Genomic DNA, 25,738 nt, shown 5'->3' on the forward strand with positions numbered 1-25,738 from the left:
TACACACACACTCTAAGCACTCTACTCTTACAACAACAGGCCCTAGAGAGGGCCATGTCTGTTCTTGCGTTGGCCACTCTAGAATGAGCAGAGTAGAATGCATTTGGGTCTGATCTCAAAATAATGTATGTACACAATAATGTGTTTTCATATGGGTGTGTACATATAACTGATTTCAAGCCCAATTAAAGTGGCAGTAGGCAGAATATTTTTAGCATCGTTGGGAAAGAATTCCATAATAACATTTTACCATCAGGTATTCTGAGAGATAACTATATTTCTGCTCCTCCGCTTAGTTCAGGCTTAAAAAAAATCGAGCTCGTGACGGGAGACATTGGCCAATCACAGGTCATTTCAGAGAGAGAACGTTCCTATTGGCTGTTTATTCAATGGACGCAGCTATAAATCCCTTGAAAACTCAGATGAAACGGTCAAACTAGGCAGCGCTGATCAAATATGAATACATTTTCTCTTACTGTAATGTCTATTTCTCTAACATGTTTTCAGAAACATCTTGTAGTGTACAGTTTAGCTGTAAAATGAGAAAGTTTGCTCCGGCTGGTGGGCGGTGCTTGGTATTTCGTCAACTGATCTCAACATGGCGGCCGGATCATAAACTTTCTCATTTTACAGCTAAACAGTACACTACAAGATGTTTCTGAAAACATTTTATGAGAGAAATAGGTATTACAGTAACAGAATATTGATTCATATTTGATCACGCTGCCTAGTTTGATCGTTTGATCGGAGTTTGCGAGTGACTGACAGCTGCTCATAGATGGCAAGGCTCCAGCTTGGCTCTGATTGGTTGTTGTCCTCCAGTCTGTGAAGGCACGATTACCTGTCTCATGTACTACTATCAGGATATAGTGACTGTTTTTATAAAAATAACTTTTTTTAATCATATTTGCTCCAACCTGCCTACTCCAGCTTTAAGTGACTGTTCCCACATTCATCCTGATGATAAATGATTGCCCCCTTGCCTGACATTTTATAATTGTTGCTTCGGTTTCCTTCATGGTTTTTGTTACTACAGTGTATCAATCACATTCATCATGTCACCTAAATCTACCATCAAATAGAAAGACCCTGAAAACATTTTTTTTTTTCAGTAAAATGACAAGCACCTTTTCCTTTTTGTTCCTTTTTCTTTTCCTTTGGCTTCATTTTCACATGTGGCTATAAAAAGACATGCTCTGTTTTTGTATGCCATGTCATATTATTAAGTTTCACGCTTGCTCCGTGAACCTGAGACATATTTTCTGCTCTCCCCCTGGCTAATTGGGAGATTGTTAGGACTGTCTAGGCCTGATGCCCCCAAATGTGTCAATGTGCTGCTACGCTGCTGCTAGACTGCATGTCTTCTAGTCAGTGCGGGGCATGTTGTTCAGAGCAGTTTGTTATTAGATTAATTAACACTGTATTGACAAACTGTGATAGGATTGCGTGATCTTTTCTCACCTTTGGAGACACTCTTTTCTTGCCTTTTCAATGAAAGTAATAATGAAAATAGGGTCTTTTTTAAAGTGGAAAGTGAGTTAACACTTCAAGTGGTATCTCTTTTCTTGAAAGGGGTCTTTGAGGAACTTTTTATTAGAGCAGCGTTGAACAAATGTGACCCACGTGTTTATTTTGCCTTTGTTCAAGCTTACAAAGTAGAGGGAGGCTTTATGTGCCTGAGTAAAAAAGGCTTCAGGGGAAGCGGCACTTTTTGGGGGATGAAGCTGGGAGGCTGAAACAAGGTTTAAAGAGGGTCCAGTCCCACTCAGGTTCACTGGTAAGCCTGTTGGACATCTGGCTTTGTTCCTCTTATAGGCTCCTTATCAGTGGCCTGATGCGGTTGTCCCCTCACATGTTCCTCTTGTATCTCAGCTGGGCCAATTCGATGGCCTAAGTGCTCAAATTGAGCCATTTTGTCTCACTTTGAAACAAACTAGGACCTATTATGCGTGTTTTTTTTTTATTCATACCCCTCCTCCTTGTCTCCCTTCCACGTTGGCCTTCATCTATGTAGTTTGTCAGTCCCCCCCCCCCCACCCCTGTCTTTCTCCGCTCTTAAGTTTGAAGCGCTAGCCTTGTGAGGGGTCAGTGTTTCTACTCCAGCAGTGTCAACTTCAATCTGGGGCGATTTGGTGTGAAATGTGTGCCATGGTGTGGGGGCTCGCAGGTCAAAGCCTCAGTAATTGATGTTGCTTATTCATCTGCTTTTCCTTGTCTGCTCTTGCCGCGGCGCAGCGGCCGTTTTTGTTTGTCTAAATTGTTTGAAGATTTACTGTAGGTCTTAGGGCCCTGAGAAGCATCCCCCCGCTGCACTTTGTCTGTGTTCCTACCTAGCAGGGGGTTCAGCGCCGGGGACACACAATGGCGCCCGCACAAAAGAGGCTTTCCCCAACACAAGGCCTGGAGGACATCTCATAGCATGATACTGAGCAGAAGGGGACACACAATGGCGGTGGCACAAAGGGGGCTTCTCTTAAGACGGGACTCGGAGGACATCTAGCATGACAAGCAGGGCGGCTCTCACTGTAATTAGCCATGGAGCCAGCCTGACCAATGGCCCTATGAGATCAATGAACTATCAGTAAACAGTATTAAGAAAAACGAAAGGGAGGGAAGGAGGATATTGGCAGAAATGTGGTCTTGTGATGCAGCAAACCAAATGGAAATGAGTAGCAGAAGGTAAGGCCCTACATGGATAAGACAGCCATGTTTGAAAAGCAATGTCCCTCTTTTTGGCTCTGCTGATCTCTCTTCCACTCCGTTCCTTCTGAGGAACGCTGCTTGCCAGCTGAAGCGCAGGATGAAATGCCGGATCTGCTTTAAGCACAAAGAGGAGCGTAATGACGGAGCCACGTTTAATCTGGCCCCTTTAGCATGTCAGGCGGCTGCATGGGTGGTATGTCCTCCAGGGCCCTTTGAAGAGGGCCGATTTAGAGAAGAGATGTGGATCATTACACAATAAAGAACACTTCATAAGTACCGAAGTGAGTTGGAGAAATGACGGTTAATGATGTTGACAGCAATTCACCTCTGCTGAATTACAGAAAGATTTGACTCAACTTGCCTTCTTTAATGAGCCTCACTCTGTAAAGGTAATGGGCCAGCGGTAAGACGCGGGGAGGGGAGAAAGTGAGGGAGAGTGGGAGGGATTTATTCTTCTTCTTCTTTTTCTCAGGGAGCTGCACTGCTGCCCATGGTTTACACTGGGCTGATAGGCTATCACATACTGTACCTCCCTTTAAGCTGTCATGTCATGGAATGACAGAGACAGAAAGGCCATCTTCAGTAAAGAGAGACTGCTAGTGCAACAAGGTTGTGTTTTCAAAGCTGCGTGCATATAGAGTGGTGCAGGAATGAATCCTAAAACACAGAAATGAGTTAGCATTTAGCACTTACGGTTGTCTTGTCTCGAAGTCAATGTTTTTTTTGAATGGGTAGATGCCTGAAATAAGGTCTGTGGTTAACACAAGCTTAAGAGATTTTAACGTTTTGTTCTACGATATGAAATAAGTCAGTAAATACCCCACTCGTGAATTTTGAAGCTTTTACATCTCTTAAAGGGACAGTGGTGTGGTTGCAGATTGCAACCAAATGAGTATTCCTCCCGCCACTCCTCCCTTTTCCAAGACCACGGTAACATGAGCCACCAAGTGCAAAACCGTGGTAACGCCGTTCGCCTCGCTTAGAGGCCATCCTTACCATAATAACACTACTTTAGGAGCAACAGAAGTCAGGCGGCAGCTGGCGATACTACAGTTTTGCACTCTGCGGCTCACGTAACCGCACTTTCACAAGCAAGTCAGAAAACTATGGTGGCCTTAAGGTAACGTAAAAACGCAAAAGGCTCTCTCTAGAGTAAGTGTCTGGTTTGACCAAGTTTTTAAGTTGTAAAACGCACAAATAGCCGAATCCAGAGTTATTTCCCTTCCTCGTTCATGTGAGCGCAAGCCGTGACGACAGCGTGACGTTAGGACCCCGTGACCAAGTCATGTGACCGAGCGGACGCTACTCCGCCAATCATCTTGGAAGCTACTCCGCCAAGATCCTGGTACTTTTCCAGACGGAAGTCGAGCCATTTAGGCTTCATGCGCTAATGAGCAACTCTCATAGGAATGACCGGGGCCCCAACTCAAACGCTGTATCCAGTTCTTTTAATACATCCATGGCAGCACTCTATGGATCACTGGATCTTGTGTTATAGCTTTGTTTCTGTCTTTATATACTGTTAAAATTAATATCCTACATGCTTCTGCAATATGACCGGTGTATACTCTATATAAGTAACTTTTGGAAAGTGTGTACCTTGCATTCAAATACGTGCAAATGCACTTTCACACTGCAGTTTGTCGTAATGTAAAGGGTGATTCCTCACTAAGTGTCCATCATTTACTATGATTTTTTTCTAAGTCTGTCTAGTGAGTTTTATTTTGCTCTGCTCGGATCAAATAAGCCTATTTACACACTTCTGGAGCGAGGACACTGATTCCAGCCTACAGCTCGTTCGCCGTTTCTAATCACGCATGTTTATGTGCAAGTTTGTGACAAAAAGCTTAACTGACAGCGCGACTGTTGATTTGCAGTTCTATTCCCCCCCCCCGCATCATCTGACTGTCATCCCATCAAAGTAGCATATCTGTCTGTGCCTTTGAGTGTCTCACGCTGAATGATAAATATGTACATTCCAAACTGGGATTCAGTGCCAATTATGCATTGACAGAGATGTCACAGAGAATGTAACATTTAAATTAAAATGATGGCATTCAATTTCCAACTGCCTTGCGCGGTGACATGTTCTATTATCTCCTTTCCGAGGTGTAAGACGAGGCAAAAACAACAACGACGAGCGAAGGAACTATCCCAAAGGTCAAATCAATAACTTTGTTGTTTCTCTGCTTTTTCGTGTTGGCACACCTACATGTCAATCATTAAGCCTATTTATAGGCTTGTTAGAGCTAAAACATACTCCTGGCTTTCATTGTCATCTTGGAAAATCTCACTCGTTACCTTGCCGGGTTGAGAAGGCCCTGACAACCTTCTAGCAAACGGTTTTACAAGCTGCACTGAAAACCTACACGATAGATCAATGTTGATATAATGTTCCTACAGTTATATTGATTCCTCTATGATGATTTTACACGAGCAATATAACCGTATTATGTTGTACATGGAAGTGCAGCGAGCTCTTATTCACACGGGGGGGAAAAAATACAAGGCTTGATATTTTAATTGGCAGGAATACTTGTCTAATTATCACTTTTCTGTTTGCTCTCCACGCCGAGATTATGTAATTATCTTTTTGAAACACTGTGGAACGATATTGCTTTTTTTTTGTGTGTGTGTCATTTCTGAGACGCCTCTGTACCTGACACTCAGCAAGCCACTTAATAACATGCTAGATAGGCAGCTAATTATATCATAATAACGGCTTGATGAAAGCAATAAGGCAGGCCGGTGAATGACTGATAGCACTGTGAGACTGCTCAAGTTATATCTTCGTCTCAAATTATTGTAATCGCACTAAACAGGAAGTTCTTTTAATTACTGATGTGTTTATTCATTATGCCAAAAGAATTCTTTGTTATCATTATGCAAATGTCGCTTCATGCTAAATGATATGTTTCTCTGCGATGATATTTTCAGCAAATTGAATCCCTTATCAAGTTAATTACTCCATGTTTACAAGCCCCCCCAAGCTACGGTATCCCAATTAAAGACTACACCTGTTCTATTTGTGGGATTTGTATTTGTTACATGTGTCATTACATGTTCTCCTGCAGAGCACAGGTTTGTCATGGGGGGGAAGAGCCACCAGTTAGACCCCCTCACTGGGCTTCCAGATTTCACCCCGCGTCTACAAACGTTCTGGGTGTCGTCTAGTTATCCTTTGCAGGAAAGAGGCAGGAACACAGCTGACATGCGCATCCGCAGGACCCGAGGAAGGGGGGATGTAGATGGGTGATCTGACGGAGGGCGCGCCCGAGCACCAGCAGCGGCAGCGTCGACAGCAGCCGTGGACTTGCTTTCGAAACTTTTTAATTAGCACTAATTACCTTTGCAGGAAAATGTTGAGGCTTGAAAGGATTTGTGTCAGCAAGTGGGAGATCAAAGATTGTGGTGCTGTGCATTTTAATCTGAACACTGAGGGGTAATAGGGAGCTGTTTGTGCGTTAGCGAGAGCGAAGGAGGAGGAAACGAAGCATCCCAGGTGGTACTTGAGGAGCCTACCTCTAGTAATGCCGTCTACCAATCACACCGCAGGTCCCGTCACATTATAAAATCTTCCACTAATATAAAGAAATTAACTTTTTTATTGTTTAATTGAATCGTGGCTCTCCCTCACTTTGTTCATTTTCCCCTTTTATCTGCGCGCATGCCATCCCTCAGTGTCAGCATGTGCACACGCCTGTGATTTCGGCGTGCGCCGCTTCATCAGACTGACAGGCATTTCATAGAGGTGGTTTTTAATGCATGCCTGGACATCACTGTGGCAGGGTCATCCATCAGACTTCAAGACAACATCGATCATTTGCCATGAAGAGAGCGCAGGGTAGTGATTATTTGCTATTAGGTGGATGCTGAGGCATACAAATGGCTGGCAGTTGACAGTTGAACTCACTCAAACGTAATGCGGGATGGCTCCCACCCCCCCCTCCTCTCAGGGAAATGTTGACAAGCACTGAGCCTGAACACTGTAATGACAGAGCATACAGGCAGACGGGGCACTGAGGGATCCTTCCTCACAGATCGCAGCATCTATTATTTAATGGTTCCTGTATTTTATTGTACATGAGTACATATTCTGTATATTTGTGCATTCTTTTATTCATGAAAAACTCATTGTTTAACGCGGAGTACGCTCGTAGTAGCAACGGGCCTTGGCTGATCGACCCTGTCACTGTGATGTTATAGTATTATATACACTTAAAGATGTGGAGCATGCATGAGAGCTCGTGTGTGCTTGTTTGTGCCGCATTGATGTCCTCACTGACTGAGGTGCCATCAGCGAATTGATTTTCGGCTCGCGCTCGCTGAGAGAGGAGGGCGTTCGTCATGCGGATAGACAACTAATCTTTCAATACGAACATTCACAAGACACATGGCCGTCCTGTGAGCACAGTCCAGGCACTACAAGGAGGGGAAGCGTTGTATAGGCTCGGCTTCGCTGCTCGCCTCCCTTGTCTGATGATGTATTTCACAGTGTACAATTTGGTGTTGTACATCGGAAGCAGCTGTCATTCTGCCTGGCCGTGTAGCGAAACCTCATTTGCTGGAACTTTAAAAAGAGACATCCGCCTTTCTGCAGCGATCTCTCCATTTTCTTTCTATCACACTCTCCTATACCTCTCAATCGGGTCATTGTTGGAGCTTAGACTTCATCCCGGGCCAAACCGGGGTCAAGCAAGGCTTATGAGGTTGGGCCTGACAGGAATGTCTGTCAAGTCCTTATCCTTTGGGTTGATCCAGGGTCATTAATCAGACAGGGATTGGAGATGCAAGGGGAAGCGTGAGGCCAGGTGATGCTGACCTCAGTACAGTGGCTTTGATTTTTGTCTAGCCCTGGCTCTGTGTGTGTGTGAGAGTGTGTGTGGATTGACAGGATCAGTCCCTGTCTGATTCACAGTCCTCTCAGCCCCTGTGCCAGCGCTAATGACATTGAGAGAGAATATTAACCTCACACACTCAGCAGGAAATATCCACGGGGGTAGTCTATAACTCAGACACCGCAGGATCCACACAGTGGCATTATCATTCAAACACACCGGAGCTGGCTTTAAACGTTCGACAGACGCACCATGGAGTAGACATTTTCAGCAATTTGAGCCTCGCTCCTCGCGTAATAACCTCCATACAGCACCAAGTAATGAGCGGTGATATTTGACTTCCTCATCAACAAAGAACTTTGCTAATTATGTTTCACAGATTTTCTTCTTGCTTGGATTTGTTTATGCTCTCTCAAAAAGATATTTTTGTTTTTGCAAAATGATGTAACACTGTGTAAAGTTCAATCTGACATGCCACCTCCAATTGACAGCTTTGTGATGCTTTTACAAACAGGCTATCAGGAGCAAGCATAGCGCAATATTCAAACAGATTAAGAGTGAACCCACATATAAAAAAAAAAAAGAGAGAGATTTGCTGGCGGCGCCAAACGTACTCTAATGATTTGCATTGCCATTAATAGTAATTTGCAGCTGCCTGGGAGGAGACGTGTAATCCCCTTCCCATGTGTGAATTGACATGCATTCAGGGAAGGCTATGTGTGTCCTGGACGTGTGATCTTTAAATGACTGCCACCTGAGGCCTGGCAATACAGAGAGAGGAGTGCCACACTGAGCAGTGACTTGTCTACATGTGAGGGAGATAGTGGGGGGTGAGAAAGGGAGAGCTGTGGGGGAGATAGAGACAGATAATGACAGTCTAATTCACCGCCGCCATCAGAGATGCATGTACAGAGACACGTATAGGCCATAAACTGTAGCTGGAGGGGAGAGCGCTGGAACAGAGCTGATCAGCGCTGTGTGGAGGTGGTAGGAGGGATGTTGGGGGGGAGCTCGAGGGGTTGCAGGGCATTAATTTGCTTTACAGATAATGTCATCTTATTTACCACAAGCTAATCCTGATAGTGTTTTGATGCTGTATTTTGGGTATTTTTTTGATGTTTATTTGTGTTTTTGTTGCGGGTTAGAGTGATGAAATACAGCTGTGATGAACTAATGGAGACTTAGTGTATTAATAGGTTATATTTCATCCTCATGTTTCCCTTTATTGTCACGAAGCTGAATAACCATTTGCCTCTCACACCCGCCAACAATCTATTACACTACAAAAAATATCAGTTCTATCAAGTCATTTAGTGTTTAACATTGTGAGATTTTTTTTTAAATATAAAAGAAGAAAAATATCTAAAGATTGAGTGAAATAAACGTTTTCCCACTGCATTTCTTTTTATTTTAACGGCATGTATTTAGGACCAAATTGTGCACATTGATGCAGATGTAGACTTGATTCTTAAAAATAAGTATATTTTCTATTGGAAACTGTCAGATAATGCCTTTTATTGTTTTAAGACAACAGGATTTGGCAATATCGCGAATTTACTGAATTACTAATTAAAGCTAGGGTTGGTAATCTTCTTCAAAACCATTTGTGTTACATTTCTTGAAATTCTCATTAAATCCCGACAGCAATCAGTATAAAAATGCTATCTGCCCGTCTACCTACCTACCTGCCTGCCTGCGCGTACTCTGTCTGTGCACTCATTGCGCGTCACCGGCACGTCTTCAACAAACTTCTAGCTTGGCAGTTCTGAATACTAACAGTAGAGTGCTCCAGGGATGACGTATTTTTGTAGGCCAACAAGGATGTTAGCATTGCCCTGGTTCCCTCGACAGAAAGCCAATGGGATTTTTCCATTGGGTTTTGGATTATTCCAGAAAATAAGCTGTGTGGCAAACACAAGTTTATGCTACTTACATGTTTTGTTCAGCAAGATAATCTACACAAACTATCAGTGTTGCAGACTTGACGACTTTTTTTGCTAGATTTAAGGACTTTTGGAGCTAGTTCTGCAGCAGGAAAAGAGTTGTCAACACTGGGCTCGGTTTTTCGGTTGGATCATTTTTTAAAAATGTGGGTACTTTTGCTGGTTTCTTAATTACGAACCCTAGTTTTAAGATCGAGAGATATTTTGCAGTGTACAGAGTGGCAAGAAACCATCCAAATATTTCTTGACTATTTCAGGCTGAATGGCTCTCCAGTAACCTCCTCCCTCCCTCCCTCCCTAACCAGCCCTCCTCCATTCACCTTTCTTATTAAGTTTATTAAAGCCAGTCCACATACTGGGTTTCCCAGGTCCAGTTCCTTTTCCCATTCATTACAGTACCTTATCCTGGCAGGCAATCTGAAGTGTGCTCTGAATAGTCCATTATGCACATATGAAGGCCATCATGGCCCCAGTATTGGTCAATTCATCAAACATTTATCTGTTGCCTTCTGAGCAGGACGTCATTATGCCTGTCACTCTGCAGCTCTGGCCCTCCGTTTAGAATAACAGCGCATTGCTTTTCTGCACCGCTGCGACCCTTGAGAGGACATCAGACCTTTAGCTGTGGACTGCAGCTGCGAGCGCTCTCCAGCTTTTCAAAGTGTTTGTGTGTGTTTTTGATATGCATTAGACTCAGGAACTTTTTCGGTATTGCAGTGCTAGCTGCAGGGATGCGATCCCTCTCAGCGTTTCAGTAATAGGGGAAGACTTTGGGGTTGTTTTACATTATAGCCGTGTGATTTATAGTTTAGACAATCTCCACATTTGACCTATCGTCTTCAGAGATTCTAAAAATTGCCAACTATGATTCATTTAGGTTTCAAAGGCAGCAGACATAAGACGGGAGACTGTGTAACACATGTAAAAAAGCCAAGGCTGCCGTTCTCCATTTTTCATCCGCTGCCTGAGGATATATGACATGACACTAGCGCACACCATTGGCAGGAGTGACTGACATTTCAGCCAATAATGGTCGAGAGTTTTCTTCCCTCTGTTGTCAGCAGTGGTTCATCAATCACTGTGTCTGCATTAGTATTAGTGTATTGATCTGGCAGGGCTGCTCTCTGGGTCAGTGTCTCCTCTCCAGTGTCCTTGTCTGTCTGGTGTCTCACATCCTCCCCTGCTTCCTGTGCCGCCGAGTTTCTGCTCCAGCTAAATATTGTTACTCCGTGTGCTCGGTAGTCAAGTATCTTAGTAGATAATGGAGATTTCAACACATACATGCGCTACTTATGTAAGCTCAAAGGCACACACGCCGGTGCACACGGGGCCGTATGATGTATGATGGCGAGCTTACACGGGCTAAGTGGTAGTCAAAGCGTGAAGACAGCCCCGTGTGAAGTATTAGCTCTGACAATGAGGCTGATCATAATTATCTTAACAAGGAGAGGATTCATCGCCTCACCTCGTTAAAGCTGCCGCCCGTCTCTGTCTCTCCCTCGCTAGTTAGGGATCTAAGAAAACGCATTTGATCACACGTTACTATAGAAATCATCATTTTCTAAATTTGTACAATGAGGTTATGCAAAATGATGTGAGTAAATTATTTGTCATTTATTATTGGTAAGGCTGTCAATCGATTAGAATATTTAATCGCGATTAATCACATGATTGTCCATAGTTAATCACAAGTTAATCACACATTTTGTATCTGTAAAGATAAAAATGTACTGTAAAGGGAGATTTGTCAAATATTTAATACTCTTATCAACATGTGAGGGGCAAATATGTTTGCGTTATGCAAATTTATGTTTATATTTATTACAACATAAAACAATGATAAATATAGTTCAGAAACCCTCACAGGTACTGCATTTAGCATAAATAGATCATAACACAACAGGCAACAACAACTGTCAGTGTGTCAGTGTGCTGACTTGACTATGACTTGCCCTAAACTGCATGTGATTATCATAAAGTGGGCATGTCTGTAAAAGGGAGACTCGTGGGTACCCATACAATCCATTTTCATTCACATATCTTGAGGTCAGAGGTCAAGGGACCCATTTGAAAATGGCCATAGCAGTTTTTCCTCGACAAAATTTAGCATAAGTTTGGGGCGTTATTTACCCTCCTTTGCAACAAGCTAGTATGACATGGTTGGTACCGATGGATTTATTATGTTTTATAGTTTCAAATGATATCAGTATCTTCACTCTAGCTTTAAAATTGAGCCCACCACAACCTAAAAATCACAAGTTGCATTAATTCGTTTAAGAAATTAGTGGCGTTAAAACTAATTTGCGCTAACTCAAAAGAGCTCAAAAGATTCTACTTATTTTTTAAATGAAACAAACCTAAATGGTTATATATATAATTGCAGTCGAGCTAAAGATACATTAATGCATATTTTTATTTTCACTATCGTCACAAAATTACAGGAGGTGAATTACATCAAATGATGCTACCTAGAACAACATTTTTATGCATGTATTTCCTGTAAAAAATTGTGTGTCGTATGTATGTGTGTTTTGCCCGTGTTTGCCATTTATCAAACCTCTACAGCGTTGGGACTCAAGTCAATTATGCTCATTAGTTTTGTTAAAAGCAAAAGCTGCTATTTTTTTTAGAAGTGAAGTACTTTTACTGCAGTGCTTAAACTTTGTTAGTTTTCCAAGCCGCACATTAAAAACAAGAAAGCTTATAAAAAGTAATGAAACCCGCTATGGAAATCTGCAGAGGGGAGCGCAGAAAGCTGGAGAGTATTAGAAGTTCAATCCCCGCACTGTAGTTAATGCTGGATGGGAGTCAGTGGCTCTCCCCTGGCTGTGAATTTAACTGATTAAATCAGCCAGTGCACGCAGCAGTGGTGACATGAAAACAACAATTAATAAGGCTCCCTCCTGTGCCATGCGGCTCCCTTTAACCGAGCAGCTAATAACATAACCCACAGGACTGCAGCCCGTCATACACACACGCGAGCACACACACACACACACACATGCACACTTACAGGTGGCAATAGTTAGTTAGCAACCTCAGTTCACAAAAAATGCAATAATGTTTATCCAATATAGTGTGTGCCTAACAACACATTGAAGATTATACTCGCAGATAAATTGCATGTTGTACCAAATTCCTGGTCAATACAAACACAATATGTGCTGAGAAATATAAAGTATGTTTTCTAATTGCCTGTTTGGACATTAAAAACAAAATGCTAGGTAAAATCATGGAAAATCTATAAGACAAAGAACAGTAAATTGACCAAAGAGTGACAAAAAAAAGCAACATTTTTAATTAAATTCATCATTTTTGCCATCTCTATAGATTTAAGTAACTTAAAGGGCCTTTTTGATTCCATAAATGAGAAGCACCATGAGGAGAAAAAAACAAACAGAGTAGGGTTTCATAAAACTGGCACATCTCTGTATTCATCCATCTTGCCAGTGCATTAATCAGACCTGATAAGAGGTTGTCAGCTGGCGGCTTTGCCAGCACACTGGCTAGGTGCTGTCAGCTGTTGTTGTTGTGGGTATCAAGTGTGTGTGTGTGTGTTTGCAAAATGTTGATGTCTTTTGAAATGAGGCGCCTCGCTCGCAAGTCTACAACGAATTGCTTATTTGTCGTTTTCCAAACGAGAACATAGTTGCAACATTTTGCTTTGTGGGTTATAGTTGTTGCCAGTGGGTCCACGTTCTACATTTACAGTATGTGTGTTTTTGGGCCAGGGACTATGTATAGGTGGAGTACAAGCTGATTGGCCAGAAAAAGCTCACAAGAAACAGCAGATGGAGCACGGTAACAGTTGGTCTGGCTAACTAAAAGTGTGTAATAAATGGCTACTCACTGACCAAATGGTTGGACAGGTCAACATCTTAATAGATCCAGGTGTATTTTTTTACACTATATTATATACTCACCGGCCACTTTATTAGGTACAAGGTGTACCTAATAAATTGGCCGGTGCTAGTACCGGGTGGTCTTCTGCTGCTGTAGCCCATCTGCTTCAAGGTTGGACGTGTTGTGCGTTCAGAGATGGTATTCTGCATACCTTGGTTGTAACGAGTGGTTATTTGAGTTACTGTTGGCTTTCTATCATCTCGAACCACTCTGCCCATTCTCCTCTGACCTCTGACATCAACAAGGCATTTCCGTCCACACAACTGCCGCTCACTGGATATTTTTTCTCTTTTTCGGTCCATTCTCTGTAAACCCTAGAGATGGTTGTGCGTGAAAATCCCAGTAGATCAGCAGTTTTTGAAATACTCAGACCAGCCCGCCTGGCACCAACGACCATGCCACGTTCAAAGTCACTTAAATCCCCTTTCTTCCCCATTCTGATGCTCGGTGTGAACTTCAGCAAGTCGTCTTCACCACGTCTAGATGCCTAAATGCATTGAGTTGCTGCCATGTGATTGGCTGATTAGCTATTTGTGTTAACAAGCAATTGAACAGGTGTGCCTAATAAAGTGGCCAGTGAGTGTATTCAACACAGTTTTATTCAAGGCAGGTCGTAAAATAGTCACGAAATTTAATCTGTTTGATTAGTGTACATAGAATTTCCCTTTTTTTTCATAACGCTCAGCAAGACTTTCAACAACATATTTTTCGTGTCATGCCTCAATTTCTGCTCCAGTCTTTTCAAAATAAAACTACTTAGTTAGGTTTAAGAAAAGATTGCGGTTTGGGTATAAATAACAGCAGAAGTGGTCGTAACTTAAGTACAGAAGTTACGTGACAAAACTACTTAGTTAGCTTTAGGAAAAAAATTTGACCTGGTTAGGCTTAGGCAACAAAATACTTGGTTGGTTTTGGAAAAGATCGTGGTTTGGGTTAAAATAACACCGGAAGTTAACTTAAGTATGGAAGTTCCTTGACAAGTAAATCAACTTTGACTTGTGGTTTCACACGGGACACGAACACCAGTCTCTTGGGCAAAAGTCCTGTGTTTTTTGACACGCCCATCTATCCCGACCTTCTACCTACGCTGCGTTTGCCGCTCTTTATACTTCCTGGTTCACAATTACGTGGATTACATACAAATTCATTTCCATGACGATAAAAATGTAAAATTCGGGTCTATGTACACAAATAAATACATTAAAATTCATGACTATTTCACGAACTTCTGTGCGACTGGGCTGTTATATTGCAAGTTGGGCTGCAACTAACGATCATTTTCATTGTCAATTAATCTGTTGATTATTTTCGTAATAAATTGATTCGTTGTTTGGTCTATAAAATGTCAAAAAATGTCGATCAGTGTTTCCCAAAGCCCAAGATGACGTCTTCAAATGTCTTGTTTTATTCACAACTCAAAGATATTATGTTTACTGTCATAGAGGAGTAAAGAAACCAGAAAATATTCACATTTAAGAAGCTGCAATCAGAGAATTTTTCTTCCAAAAAAATTACTCACACCGATTAATCGATTATCAAAGTAGTTGGCGATTAATTTATTAGTTTAGATTAATCGTTGCAGCTCTAAGCAAGTACTCATCTTTTTATTTAAACATTTTCCTTCCTTTCTTTGTCAGTATGTTACAGCGTGTTTCCATAATGAATGTGACTTATGCCCTGCCCCCACAGAGCTTCCTGCTCCTTGCCATGCATTTGCAGATTGTCATGATAAAGGTGTTATATTTACATATCTCTAAGGTGGTGTGTATTATGGCAGGCATTGACACTAGGCAGATCCAGAGAGGAGCAATAGTTCACGCTGCAGCTGTTAAGACCTCACTGTACCTTGAGTTTGTCATGTTGCAATGTGACACTGTTCGCTGGAATTTATATTTACGTAACCTAACGTCAAGGTTATCTGTCTGCTTTTAAAACTAGAAACACACTGTACTGAACTTTATAATGTAGAATTCAGAAAATGTGGAGCTTGGAGTAAAAAAATACTGTATTGAAATATATTTAATAATCAAAAATACTGTGTTAAATTAAAACTACCTGTTGTGTGAGCTGTGAGGAATACTTTTTGAGAAGTGTACAGTCCATATGTGTCAAGTTGTGGCAGATTTAAATGTCAATGAAGTCACCCAGGACACTTTAACATGGCATGCTGACAGTGTGAAGGATTAGACAACACACACAATGCCTTTGTGCACCTTCCATGACTTGAACTTTGCAGGGCCCTAACATTACTCCTAACACCACCCTCCATCATTTTTATGCCTGTGTGAATGTGTGCGAGAGAGAGACAGAGAGGCAAAGAGTTGAGATGACCCTTCACCCCTCTTTGCAATTCGTCATAAAAAGGAGCGAAAAGTCAAAAAAAAAAAAAAAAAGAAAACGTCCTTTGAAGTTAAAATCCCAACACTAACCCCTAGCGCGTTAGAGTTGCAAAAAAAAGTTTCCCTTCCATTCCATCTGTGATTGCGAGTGTATTCCGGTTCCTCTGTGAAAATGATGGATGACAAGTTAAATTTGTGTCTGGGGAGTGAAGGTGAACTGTGACAGAGTGATTTGTCTTGGGAATGGAGGGTTAGGGTCAGGCGAAACTGGGCGCCTCAAGGCACAAGACATTGACAAATTCATCCTGCCCGCCGCATTTCTGAAGCCTTTTGTTTTGAATCCTGGCTACTCACAAGTGACCCCCATCCCTCATCCTGCCAGCCGCTGAAGGATGCCTCACCATGCCAGGGGAGCTCAGCACCACTAATTCTTGTCATTCACTTCCCCTGACAGGCCCGGACCCATACTCTCTCCCCGGCGTATGAAAGAGGGGGAGGCTGAAATATTTATTTCTGCACAATAACGGCTGACCAGATTTAGAGTCATAACACTTTGCCTGTTGCCTTATCATTGCAGGTCACTGGCGGGCCTCAAACTGTTCACCGAGCTGGAAGAGCTGATCGTCGACAACAATCTGCTTGGAAATGACCTCCGGTTGCCCAGGTTACCCAACCTCCACACCCTGACGCTCAATAAGAACGATATATCCTTTAAGCACTCTCATTTTGATTTGCAGTCGACTATGCAGACAAAGACTACACACATCAGAATCAGCGGTGTATACTTAGTTAGTACATTCATATGTCAATACAACCTGCCTTTGTCTCAGAGAACCGGTTTTTAATGTTGTGCTTTTGCAGAGAGTAGAGGAACTTGGCTGTCACAGAGCTCCACACAGGACTAGTTTTTGAACCACAGGGACCTCTAGTGGAATCAGATTTTAGAGTCAACATAACAGATGTGTTTTTTTTTATTTTTCAAAGGGAATAAAAAGTGTTGGATTAAAACTATTTGCAAAGAATGAGACATAATGTTGTGTGATGTATTTGCTGTTTGGTAATATCAGTTATTTTAAATTATAGAGAAGCAAATCAGGATTTATTTTTGAATTATGCTGTATTACACTGCTTTACCTGGCTGAAATAACAATCAGTTATTTAATTTGTCTCTAAAATGCACTAGAACATGCTCACATTTTGGCTCATCGATTATAACAGCCCTGTGTGTTCTACCTGCCACCCAAAGTAAACACGGTGAAAACCAGAGCTCCGGCGCAGCCACCCTAAATTCAAGACATTGCGAGGCTGTTTATGATCAGTCAGAAATGTGTGAACTTCCCCTCTAAGCTTCAGAACAGGTTTAGCAATGTGTCCTGTTTTCCTCTGGTTATGCAGATCCTGCTGGGTAACGATGTTCACTCCCTCGCACACACACACACGCAGACACTTCCAGAGTCAACATTAAAACTGGGGCTCCTTGAAGTGTGCGTCTGGGACTGTGCGCCGAGTTCGGTTGTGAAGTGGTCGGCACATGCTAATAGGCCAATTATGTACATCCTGTCGTGGCACTGTGCCATTTTAAAGCTGGAGCACTGCATTAGTGCAGTTGTATTTTGACACTTTGGGGCTCAATTTTCCAAGCGAATGTATTAGTGATGAATGTGCCTGCTTAGGGGGCTGTTTGTTTTTTCCACGTTTCGCGAAAAAAAAAAAAAAAAGTTTTCCACGGCGCGGCTCTGGGAAGCACGGACTGTTTGAACCGCAGGGCATCCATCATTTTGTCACTGTTCTGCACCCGGCCACCTAGGAAATGAAAGAGATCGAGAGAAAAGGGGGAGAGAGGGAGAGCGGCAGCCAAATTGTGTCACTACTATATGCCAAAGCCTGCACCTTAAATTGCCCCTCTGTCTGCCCAGTCTCACAAAGCCGGTGACTAGCCCCTTTGAGCACCTCGGTAAATTTGACAGTGACGTGTTTTAGCGCAGACAGGCCCGGGGAGGGGCTGTGCGGGTAGTAAATGCTAATGTAATTAACAGCGTTAGGTCCTTGACATCCGCCCTTTGACACCTGACTGATATCGAGGCCCTGCTGGAACACTTGGCTGATGTGACCCCGTCACTGAAGTACCTAAGCCTGCTGGGAAATGAGGCCTGCCCCAACCAGCTGGTCAGCCCGGATAAGGACGAGGACGACTACCAGAGATACAGGTCAGTTACTGCATGGACTGTGATGATGTTACACATAAATAAGGAACAGATCTGATTAGATTAGGGCTGTCAATCGATTCAAATATTGAATCGCTATTAATCGTTATAGTTAATAGCAAATCAATTGCACATTTTAGATCTGTTCAAAATTAGCTTAAAGGGAGATTTGTCAAGTATTTAATACTCTTATCAACATGGTAGTGGGAAAATATGCTGCTTTATGCAAATTGCATGTATATATTTATTATTGGAAATCAATTAACAACACAAAACAATGACAAATATTGTCCAGAAACCTTCACAGGTACTGCATTTAACATAGAAAATATGCTCAAATCATAACATGACAAACTGCAGCCCAACAGACAACAACAGCTGTCAGTGTGCTGACTTGCCCAAAACTGCATGTGGTTATACATGTCTGTAAAGGGGAGACTCGTGGGTACCCATAAAACCCATTTTCATTCACATATCTTGAGGTCAGAGGTCAAGGGACCCCTTTGAAAAACGCCATGCCAGTTTTTTCTCACCAAAATTTAGCTTACGTTTTGAGCGTTATTTAGCTTTTCCTCCCAACAAGCTAGTGTGACATGGTTTGTTATCCTTGGATTCCTGGTTTTATAGTTTCATATGATGCCAGTATCTTCACTCTAGCTTTCATTTTCATTCACATATCTTGAGGTCAGAGGTCAAGGGACCCTTTTGAAAATGTCCATACCAGTTTTCCTCGCCAAAATTGAGCAAGTTTAGAGCATTCTTTCTTCACTCTAGCTTTAAAACTGAGCCTGCTACGACCTAAAAATCTTAAGTTGCATTAATGCATTAAAGAAATTAGTGGTGTTAACACAAATTTGCGTTAACACAATATTATCGCGTTTACTTTGACAGCCCTGGTTTATATAGATGGATAGATAATGTTCCGTGTGTGTGTGTTTATATTTTCAGTAAGACACTTTTGAGACTAAGCTATTCAGAGTGATAGCTTTTTGTAAGTAATGGATTTGGAGATGTTCCTTTTTTACAAAAAAAAAAAACATCCAGCCCCCTTACATTTCACAAGCAGACTGCAGATTCAACCACATCACTCTAAAAGCTTTGTCAACTGGCCCCTCTACACTCCAGTTTGCAAAATGGATTTCATGTGTGACTAGTCACCGCCACAAATGAGTGTTTACTACCCCTGCCTTACCAGAGCAGACGATGCATTAAACATCAAGCCAGGCCTCAAGCCATGCAATATGACCACCATTTGTCAGGGTCCTTTACATGAAATGCGATAAAAGGCGAAAAGCATACTCTCTTTTGTCTGTTTTAGCCCTAAGTGCTTGTTTCTGACTCTGCGTTGCCTATTAATCATTTACCACCCATGCCTTTCTTGAATAATCTTTCTTCTCTCTTTTTGTCCCCCCCTTCCTTTCCCTCCCCTTCTACCTCTTCCCCCTCTCCTCGCATGCTTATCTTGCTGGTGAGGGGAGCTGTTCTGTTTTGACTGACAACGTCTAGGGTCCTGTAATGTAATATTCATAATGTGTCACATAGTAAAACATCAATTTGAGCGTGATGCAGATTTCATGTCTGACAAGGTTAGGCTGTATGCGGGTCGTGACAGCACTGGCCTTGGGCAATAAATACCCAGCCCAATGCCTCGGGAGCTCTCGGTCTCTCAAGTGAAATACCCTCTGGTGGCGTTGCATCGGTGCCCCAATTAGTGCAATGACATAGAAACACAGCGTTCATCCACGCAGCGTTGTGTAGTCTGCGCGGAGGTTAAATGTTGTCCTGTTCTTAGCCGACCGTGTGTACACTCAGTGGCCGTTTGTAGTACTACAATAACACAAGAGTTCACGGCTGTAATATTATATGCTCATTGGTGCGGCATTGTGCTTAAAGGACAACGTCTCTTCAGTGTGAGAGACACAGAAACATTGAGACAACAGATGTAACTCAACCTCTTGTCTTTTCTCTCTGTTTCTGTGATGTGTAAAGATTAACGTGTTTCCATGTGACATTTTAACCTCTTATCTCGAGCAAAGTTATCAGTTTGTCCGATCTCCTTTCGTGGCACATCAAAGAGCTTGTGCCTGAGGTGCCTCAGCCACCAGCTGTACTTGGTGTTCACTCAGCCTTTTTTTCTAAATGGCATAAATACAGCTGCATAATAATTACCCACAATGTCTATGAAAATATTTTTTTATCTTCCGTAGATGTAATACTAAGTATAATGATTGTTTGGAAAAACTTTATTTTATGGGTCCCCTAGTTTTCTAATATCCTCAAGTAATTCCAATTATCTAATACTTTTTAGCTTTACCAGAATTAACACCTTTTAGTCAGTGCTGAGCAGGTCAAATAAACAAAAAAGAAATAAAATTTGTTTTTCTTTGTAGTTGGAATTTACAGGCAGAATACTGTACAATTCAACAAATATGGAGGATATAGTTTCAAAACACATAAATTAATATTTACGTGTGTTTAAATGTATTTCTGTGAGATTTTCCAGTCATTATTTTTTAAGGAATTATCTCGTGGAAATTTTCTCTGGACAACAACCACTTATAAACTCCATCCAACTATGTAACTACTATATAATACTCAAATAAATGCATTAAATTATAATTATAAAATAAATTGATTTTAAAAAAAAATCAAATAAATGATCAGATACATCATATTTGTATTTTCTGTCCATATAATTTCTATTAAATTATGCAGTTTAAAGTTTAATTAAGAAAAAATATATTAAAGAAAGTATAATCTAGCAGCATAATCTAGTTCAGTGATTCTCAATAGTGGGGTCCGGGTCCATGAGACTCTACCAGGCGGTCCGTGAAAAGTTTTCCGATTCATTCATTTAAATTATCATGATATAATTTATATCTTTTTACAAAAGGCTCAATAGTTCAACATATAATATTTTCATTTTTATTTATATACAGTATAATAGTTCATAGATTACATTTGAATCTAACAAATCTATAACTCTTAGAATCTGCAAATATGTTTAATACATGTGTAATATCATTCTAATACATTTCTCTTGTATTGTCCTTTCACATAACTAAGACTATGGAAGTGTAAAAAATAGGCTACGTCAAATTATTCCAAGGGGCATACATGAGGGGGTCCCCGGTATATTCTTAAGGGATCTTTGGCTAAAAAAGGATTGAGAACCTCTGATCTAGTTTACTCTACAACGTCCACTTCCAAGGGCAGCAAAATCACATTGTTGTCATCACATGTTTGGTTTTGCTAAATAAAGTGTATGAGTTTTTTTTTTTCTCCAGTCATCTCTCCTCCCCCCCATACCCCCCCTGTGCTCTCTAATCCTCCCTCTTCGGCTGGTTTGAATCATTAATATCCCTACTGGCTGACAGAGCCTTGTCATCTGCTCTGACCCTGTGATGGTAGGTTACCTATGGAGAATAACCTCCCTGCATGTCTCCCAAGGGCATCTTCACATTTCATCATGGAAATGCCCCGAACAAAGTCCTTTTACAGGGAGGGAGACACGGGATGGGATTGGGGCCTCTTGTATCTGAGAGCCGGTGCTCTCATCAGAAAAGGAGCTCTTATTAGGGGTTAGAAGCAGGTCATTTTACCCTGTAATAATGCTCCTATAAGAAGTCATTTAGGGCCATGTGATATATTTATTGTTTTAATCATTTGCGGATAAGCACTCTTCCTGTTTAATGTTTCTTCCAGATGTTTTTCTTCCTTAAATTCAAGATATTTTCTGTCCCGTGTCAGTCTAAACGTGATCCCGGCATCCCCTCCTTTATAATCCTCAGGTGTTGAAAACTTGACACGGGCTTTGCCATCTCCCCTCATCGCCATCGCCATCATCAATTTGTCACGGCTCTTTGCGCACAGGTCTCGTCTGTGCCCATATCCCCCCGTCCTTTCTCACCCTCCACTTAGGTGCCGCTGCATGCATGTCCTTTTTGGCTACCAGCTCAGCCTCTGACATACTGGTTCCTCTATCCCTGCCTGCCTGTGAAAGGATCTGTTGTCATCTATGTATTCCAACCATTATCTTTTGACGTTTTCTCTCCCTCCCAATGAAAGACAGAGTGTGTCTGAAAGCTTAGAGAGATATCTGTGATGCTGCCAGAATGACAGCTCTGGCAGACGGGTTGTATCTCCTTTCGTGCTATTTATATGTCGTACTTATTCTTATCGGCTTTGAAGGTTATTACATACAAGGAAAAATATCACCATTAAATCTGCACCACCATTAAATCTCAGTAAACACGGCTTCTTTTCAAGTTGTGTTGATGCGTGGATTTACATATTAGAATGCGTGTCAGTTTGATTAGCGTGTCACGGTTTTACACACTTCCTTAGATGCTCTGTTTGTCTCTTTGTCAAGAACAGGCCTACAAGGAGACCTTTTAAAGCAGCAGTAGGCGAGGTTGAGGCAAATATGATTAAAAAATGTATCTTTATAAATCGGTCACTAGATCCTGACAGTAGTACATGAGACGGGTAGTCTGAAAAAAAATCATGTGGCTCTGTGTCCTCCAGTGCTTCTGATGGCATCTGCAAGATCTCACAGACCGGAGGAAAACAACCAATCAGAGCCGAGCTGGAGCCTTGTCGTCTCTGAGCAGCTGTCAATCACTCACGAACTCTAATCAAACGGTCAAACTAGGCAGCGCTGATCAAATATGAATCAATGTCGTGTTACTGTAATGCTTATTTCTCGTGTAAAATCTTTTCAGAAACATCTTGTAGTGTACTGTTTAGATGTAAAATGAGAAAGTTTGCTCCGGCTGGTGGGCGGTGCTTGGTATTTCCTCAACTGATCTCAGCATGGCTGCCGGGTCACAAACCTTTTCACTGCTGCCTAGTTTGACAGCTTGATCGGAGTTTGCGAATGATTGACAGCTGCCTCAGTTGAATGAACAGCCAATAGGAACGTTCTCTCTCTGAAATGACCTGTGATTGGCTAAAATATCCCGTTACGGCTAGATTTTTTTAAAGCCTGAAAACAGAGCCATAAGGAGGTGCAGAAGTCTAGTTTTCTCTCAGAACACTTGAATTATAATATACTGAAAGGTTATTATGGAATTTTTGCCCAATGATGCCAAAAACATTCTGCCTACTGCAGCTTTAAGGTGCATCTTTAAGTTGAATTGTTGTTTTTTTCTCACAGGTACTTTGTTCTGCACAAGCTGCCCCAGCTGAAGTTTCTGGACACCAGGACAGTTACCAAAAAAGAAGTGACAGAGTCGCAGGCAAGAGGAGCATTCATGAAAGTGGTCAAACCAAAGTCGGAAGCTGTAAGTTAAGCTCTGTTGTGTACACTGTTTCAAATAGTAGTCCCTCTGAAGTCTTGAGTGGATTTGTCACATTCATCCCTTTCTTCCCTTTTTCTATTCTTTTCCTTTATCCTTCCTTTCTTCCTGTGCATGCTTGACTGTCAGTCTCCCTTTGCAAAGGTCCTAGTATTGTGGCCCTTTGTAAAGACTCTCTCTTTACTATCGCTTAAAGTGTACGTGTGTGTGTGTGTGTGTGTGTGTGTGTGTAAATGTGTGTGACCACGGCCTGACCTGATTCCGTATGCATGAGCCCAGATCAAAGACGACGGGCGGCTGTCCGGTCGCGGTTGCGTTGCCAAGTGTGACATGGCTGGCGATTGGAGTGACAGCTCACGTGCATGCCGCTCACAATCGCTTAATTATCCCGAGCCCGTGCACTTATTCCTCCCTCTCTTGTTTTGGGGCCACACAGACTAATTAGAGTTTGCGAGGTTCAGAGATACACACCCCATTTCACCCCTTTTGATAATGCAATGTAAATGAACAGCTTTTGCCTAGATTTGATTTCATGTAATTGTAAGGTCATGAAATATTTACCGTTTGGATCAGCTAAGCTTTGTAGACTCAAGGTCTCTGGGGCTCTGACAGTGAGCTTAGGAGGTAAAAAAAAAACGGATCCAGAGTAGCAAGAACGAAGGCATCCAAATAACAAATCAGAAGCCGATGTCGGGTTTAAAAGTGCACGAGGAAAAACAAAATATTTATTGTTTCAGACAATCAGCTAAGATACTCTTTTAGTGTCAGTTCATGCTATGCTTTGTTCTTGATTCGTCATGCAAGTGGCAAGCGGGGAAGCAAAACACTGAAATAATTTAACCTCAGTCTGGCATGTTTGGTAGACGGAGAAAAGTGGAATGAAAACACTGTTCATCCACTTTATATAAAACGGAACTAAGGACCTCTACAATGCTTTTTGGCAGGGTAAAGTCACTTTATGAGATTTTATTTACATAGCTTGTCAGCGAAAAAAGAAATGTTTGCCTTTGTCGCCACAGCCGCAGATGAAAGGAGAGATAATCACTGATTCTAGCTGACATGATGTGTGTGTTTTTCTGTCTTTGTGTCTTTGAACCTGCTGTATATGATTATTTATTCCCTATGCAAAGTAAAAGGTTACAGTTTTGATGAAAACGCATCTGCACACAGTATTTTGTGTGCTTGAACATACTTTTGCTGTCCCATCCGTAGTTCCTTATTAGCAGTGTTTGACTCTACACAACGAAGAGAAGTTTTGCCAGGACATATCCTGTGTCTGGGCCCATGGGATGTCACAGCAGCATTTCCATTACATTTGTTTTGAGTTCGATGAGACGTGATGCGTCAACTATCACGGACTTGATGAGCCGTGAGCACCCTCCCGGCTCTAATTGTCCAAATCATCAGAGTGATTGTAAGCTGACCAATAGTGCGGGCCACCAATTAATGCGACGTCTGCGACGGAACGGGAAAGAACGAGGAGAGATGATGGCATAATTAGATATTTGTGTTTGCTTTTATGTCTGGTACAGCAGGGTGTTGCTCATAACAGTGGCTCACGGTACAGTGTCTGCCATTTGCTTCATTACAAAGGATGGTAATTAGCTGTCTCGCTGTCGGCTTGCGCTACCATTTGAGTCTCAATTAGTGCTAAGTATTGGAGGGGAAAAAAATACAGGAACACAGATGTGATTTAAAAGGTTTATTTATAAAAAGTTTTCTACTCTGCGTACAGTTATGTTTCCTTTAAGACCTTATATGACAGATCTCCTTCCTGCTGTTTACAGTAGATAAATTGAAACCATAGAAACGGCAGCAACCGCGGCCGGGTTACAGTGATACTTGCCCACTCATGACAGCATAAATCTGAAGAAAGAGCCCCTGCCCTATCAGATCATTCTCATTGCATGATGCGCGTATTGGAATAGTTAAATGGACTCGCTATGAGAGAGACGGCGCTGAACTTTGGAGACCTCTCTTGAGTCATATCGGAGTGGATTGTGTGACCACAGTTTTAACTCCTTTTCAATCATGCCATTATGGCATGGCACTGAGCGCCGCCACATGGTTCTGATAAAAGCAGTTATGGTCTTTAGCGCAATCTGAACACCATAACTTTTCATACATTCCCAATGTTTTCCATGTTGCCTGTAAATCACAACCAGACGGTCAACGGGCGGTTGTTTGCAGGAAAAGGCACACGCGCACAAAAACCTGCGATGAGATTTGTGAGTGTAGAATTAAAGTATTTATTGATAACATTTTAAGTAGAAAAATATTTTTGTATGGCTTTTCCTAAAAAAAAAAGTTATTTTAATTAATTATTTAAAAAAATGTTGGCGGGTCCAAAATGAATGTTGTGTTTATCTCTGTGGAAGATATCTGACGTTTGGTTCCCAGTTCTAACAAGACTTGTGAGCCAATAGTATAACAACGTTGGTATCACGTAATATCTCTGTGTCGTCAGCGATCAGGTTGCCAGTTAATGTGGAAAAACTCTCTAAGAGT

General features: G+C 41.9%; 1 protein-coding gene across 10 annotated transcripts in view; it reads left to right on the forward strand.

Moving 5' to 3' along the window:
* lrmda (leucine rich melanocyte differentiation associated) overlaps positions 1-25,738 on the forward strand; it is a 351,320-nt gene that overhangs the window by 244,943 nt on the left and 80,639 nt on the right. For all 10 annotated transcript variants that reach the window (XM_037781646.1, XM_037781645.1, XM_037781648.1 and 7 more), the window contains 3 exons: positions 16,304-16,430; positions 17,794-17,933; positions 23,089-23,215. In XM_037781646.1, the coding sequence (XP_037637574.1) occupies positions 16,304-16,430; positions 17,794-17,933; positions 23,089-23,215 (394 nt within the window). The remainder of the gene's footprint in view (positions 1-16,303; positions 16,431-17,793; positions 17,934-23,088; positions 23,216-25,738) is intronic.

The sequence above is a fragment of the Sebastes umbrosus genome, chromosome 10 (assembly GCF_015220745.1).
Source record: "Sebastes umbrosus isolate fSebUmb1 chromosome 10, fSebUmb1.pri, whole genome shotgun sequence".
Classification (NCBI taxonomy): Eukaryota; Metazoa; Chordata; class Actinopteri; order Perciformes; family Sebastidae; genus Sebastes; species Sebastes umbrosus.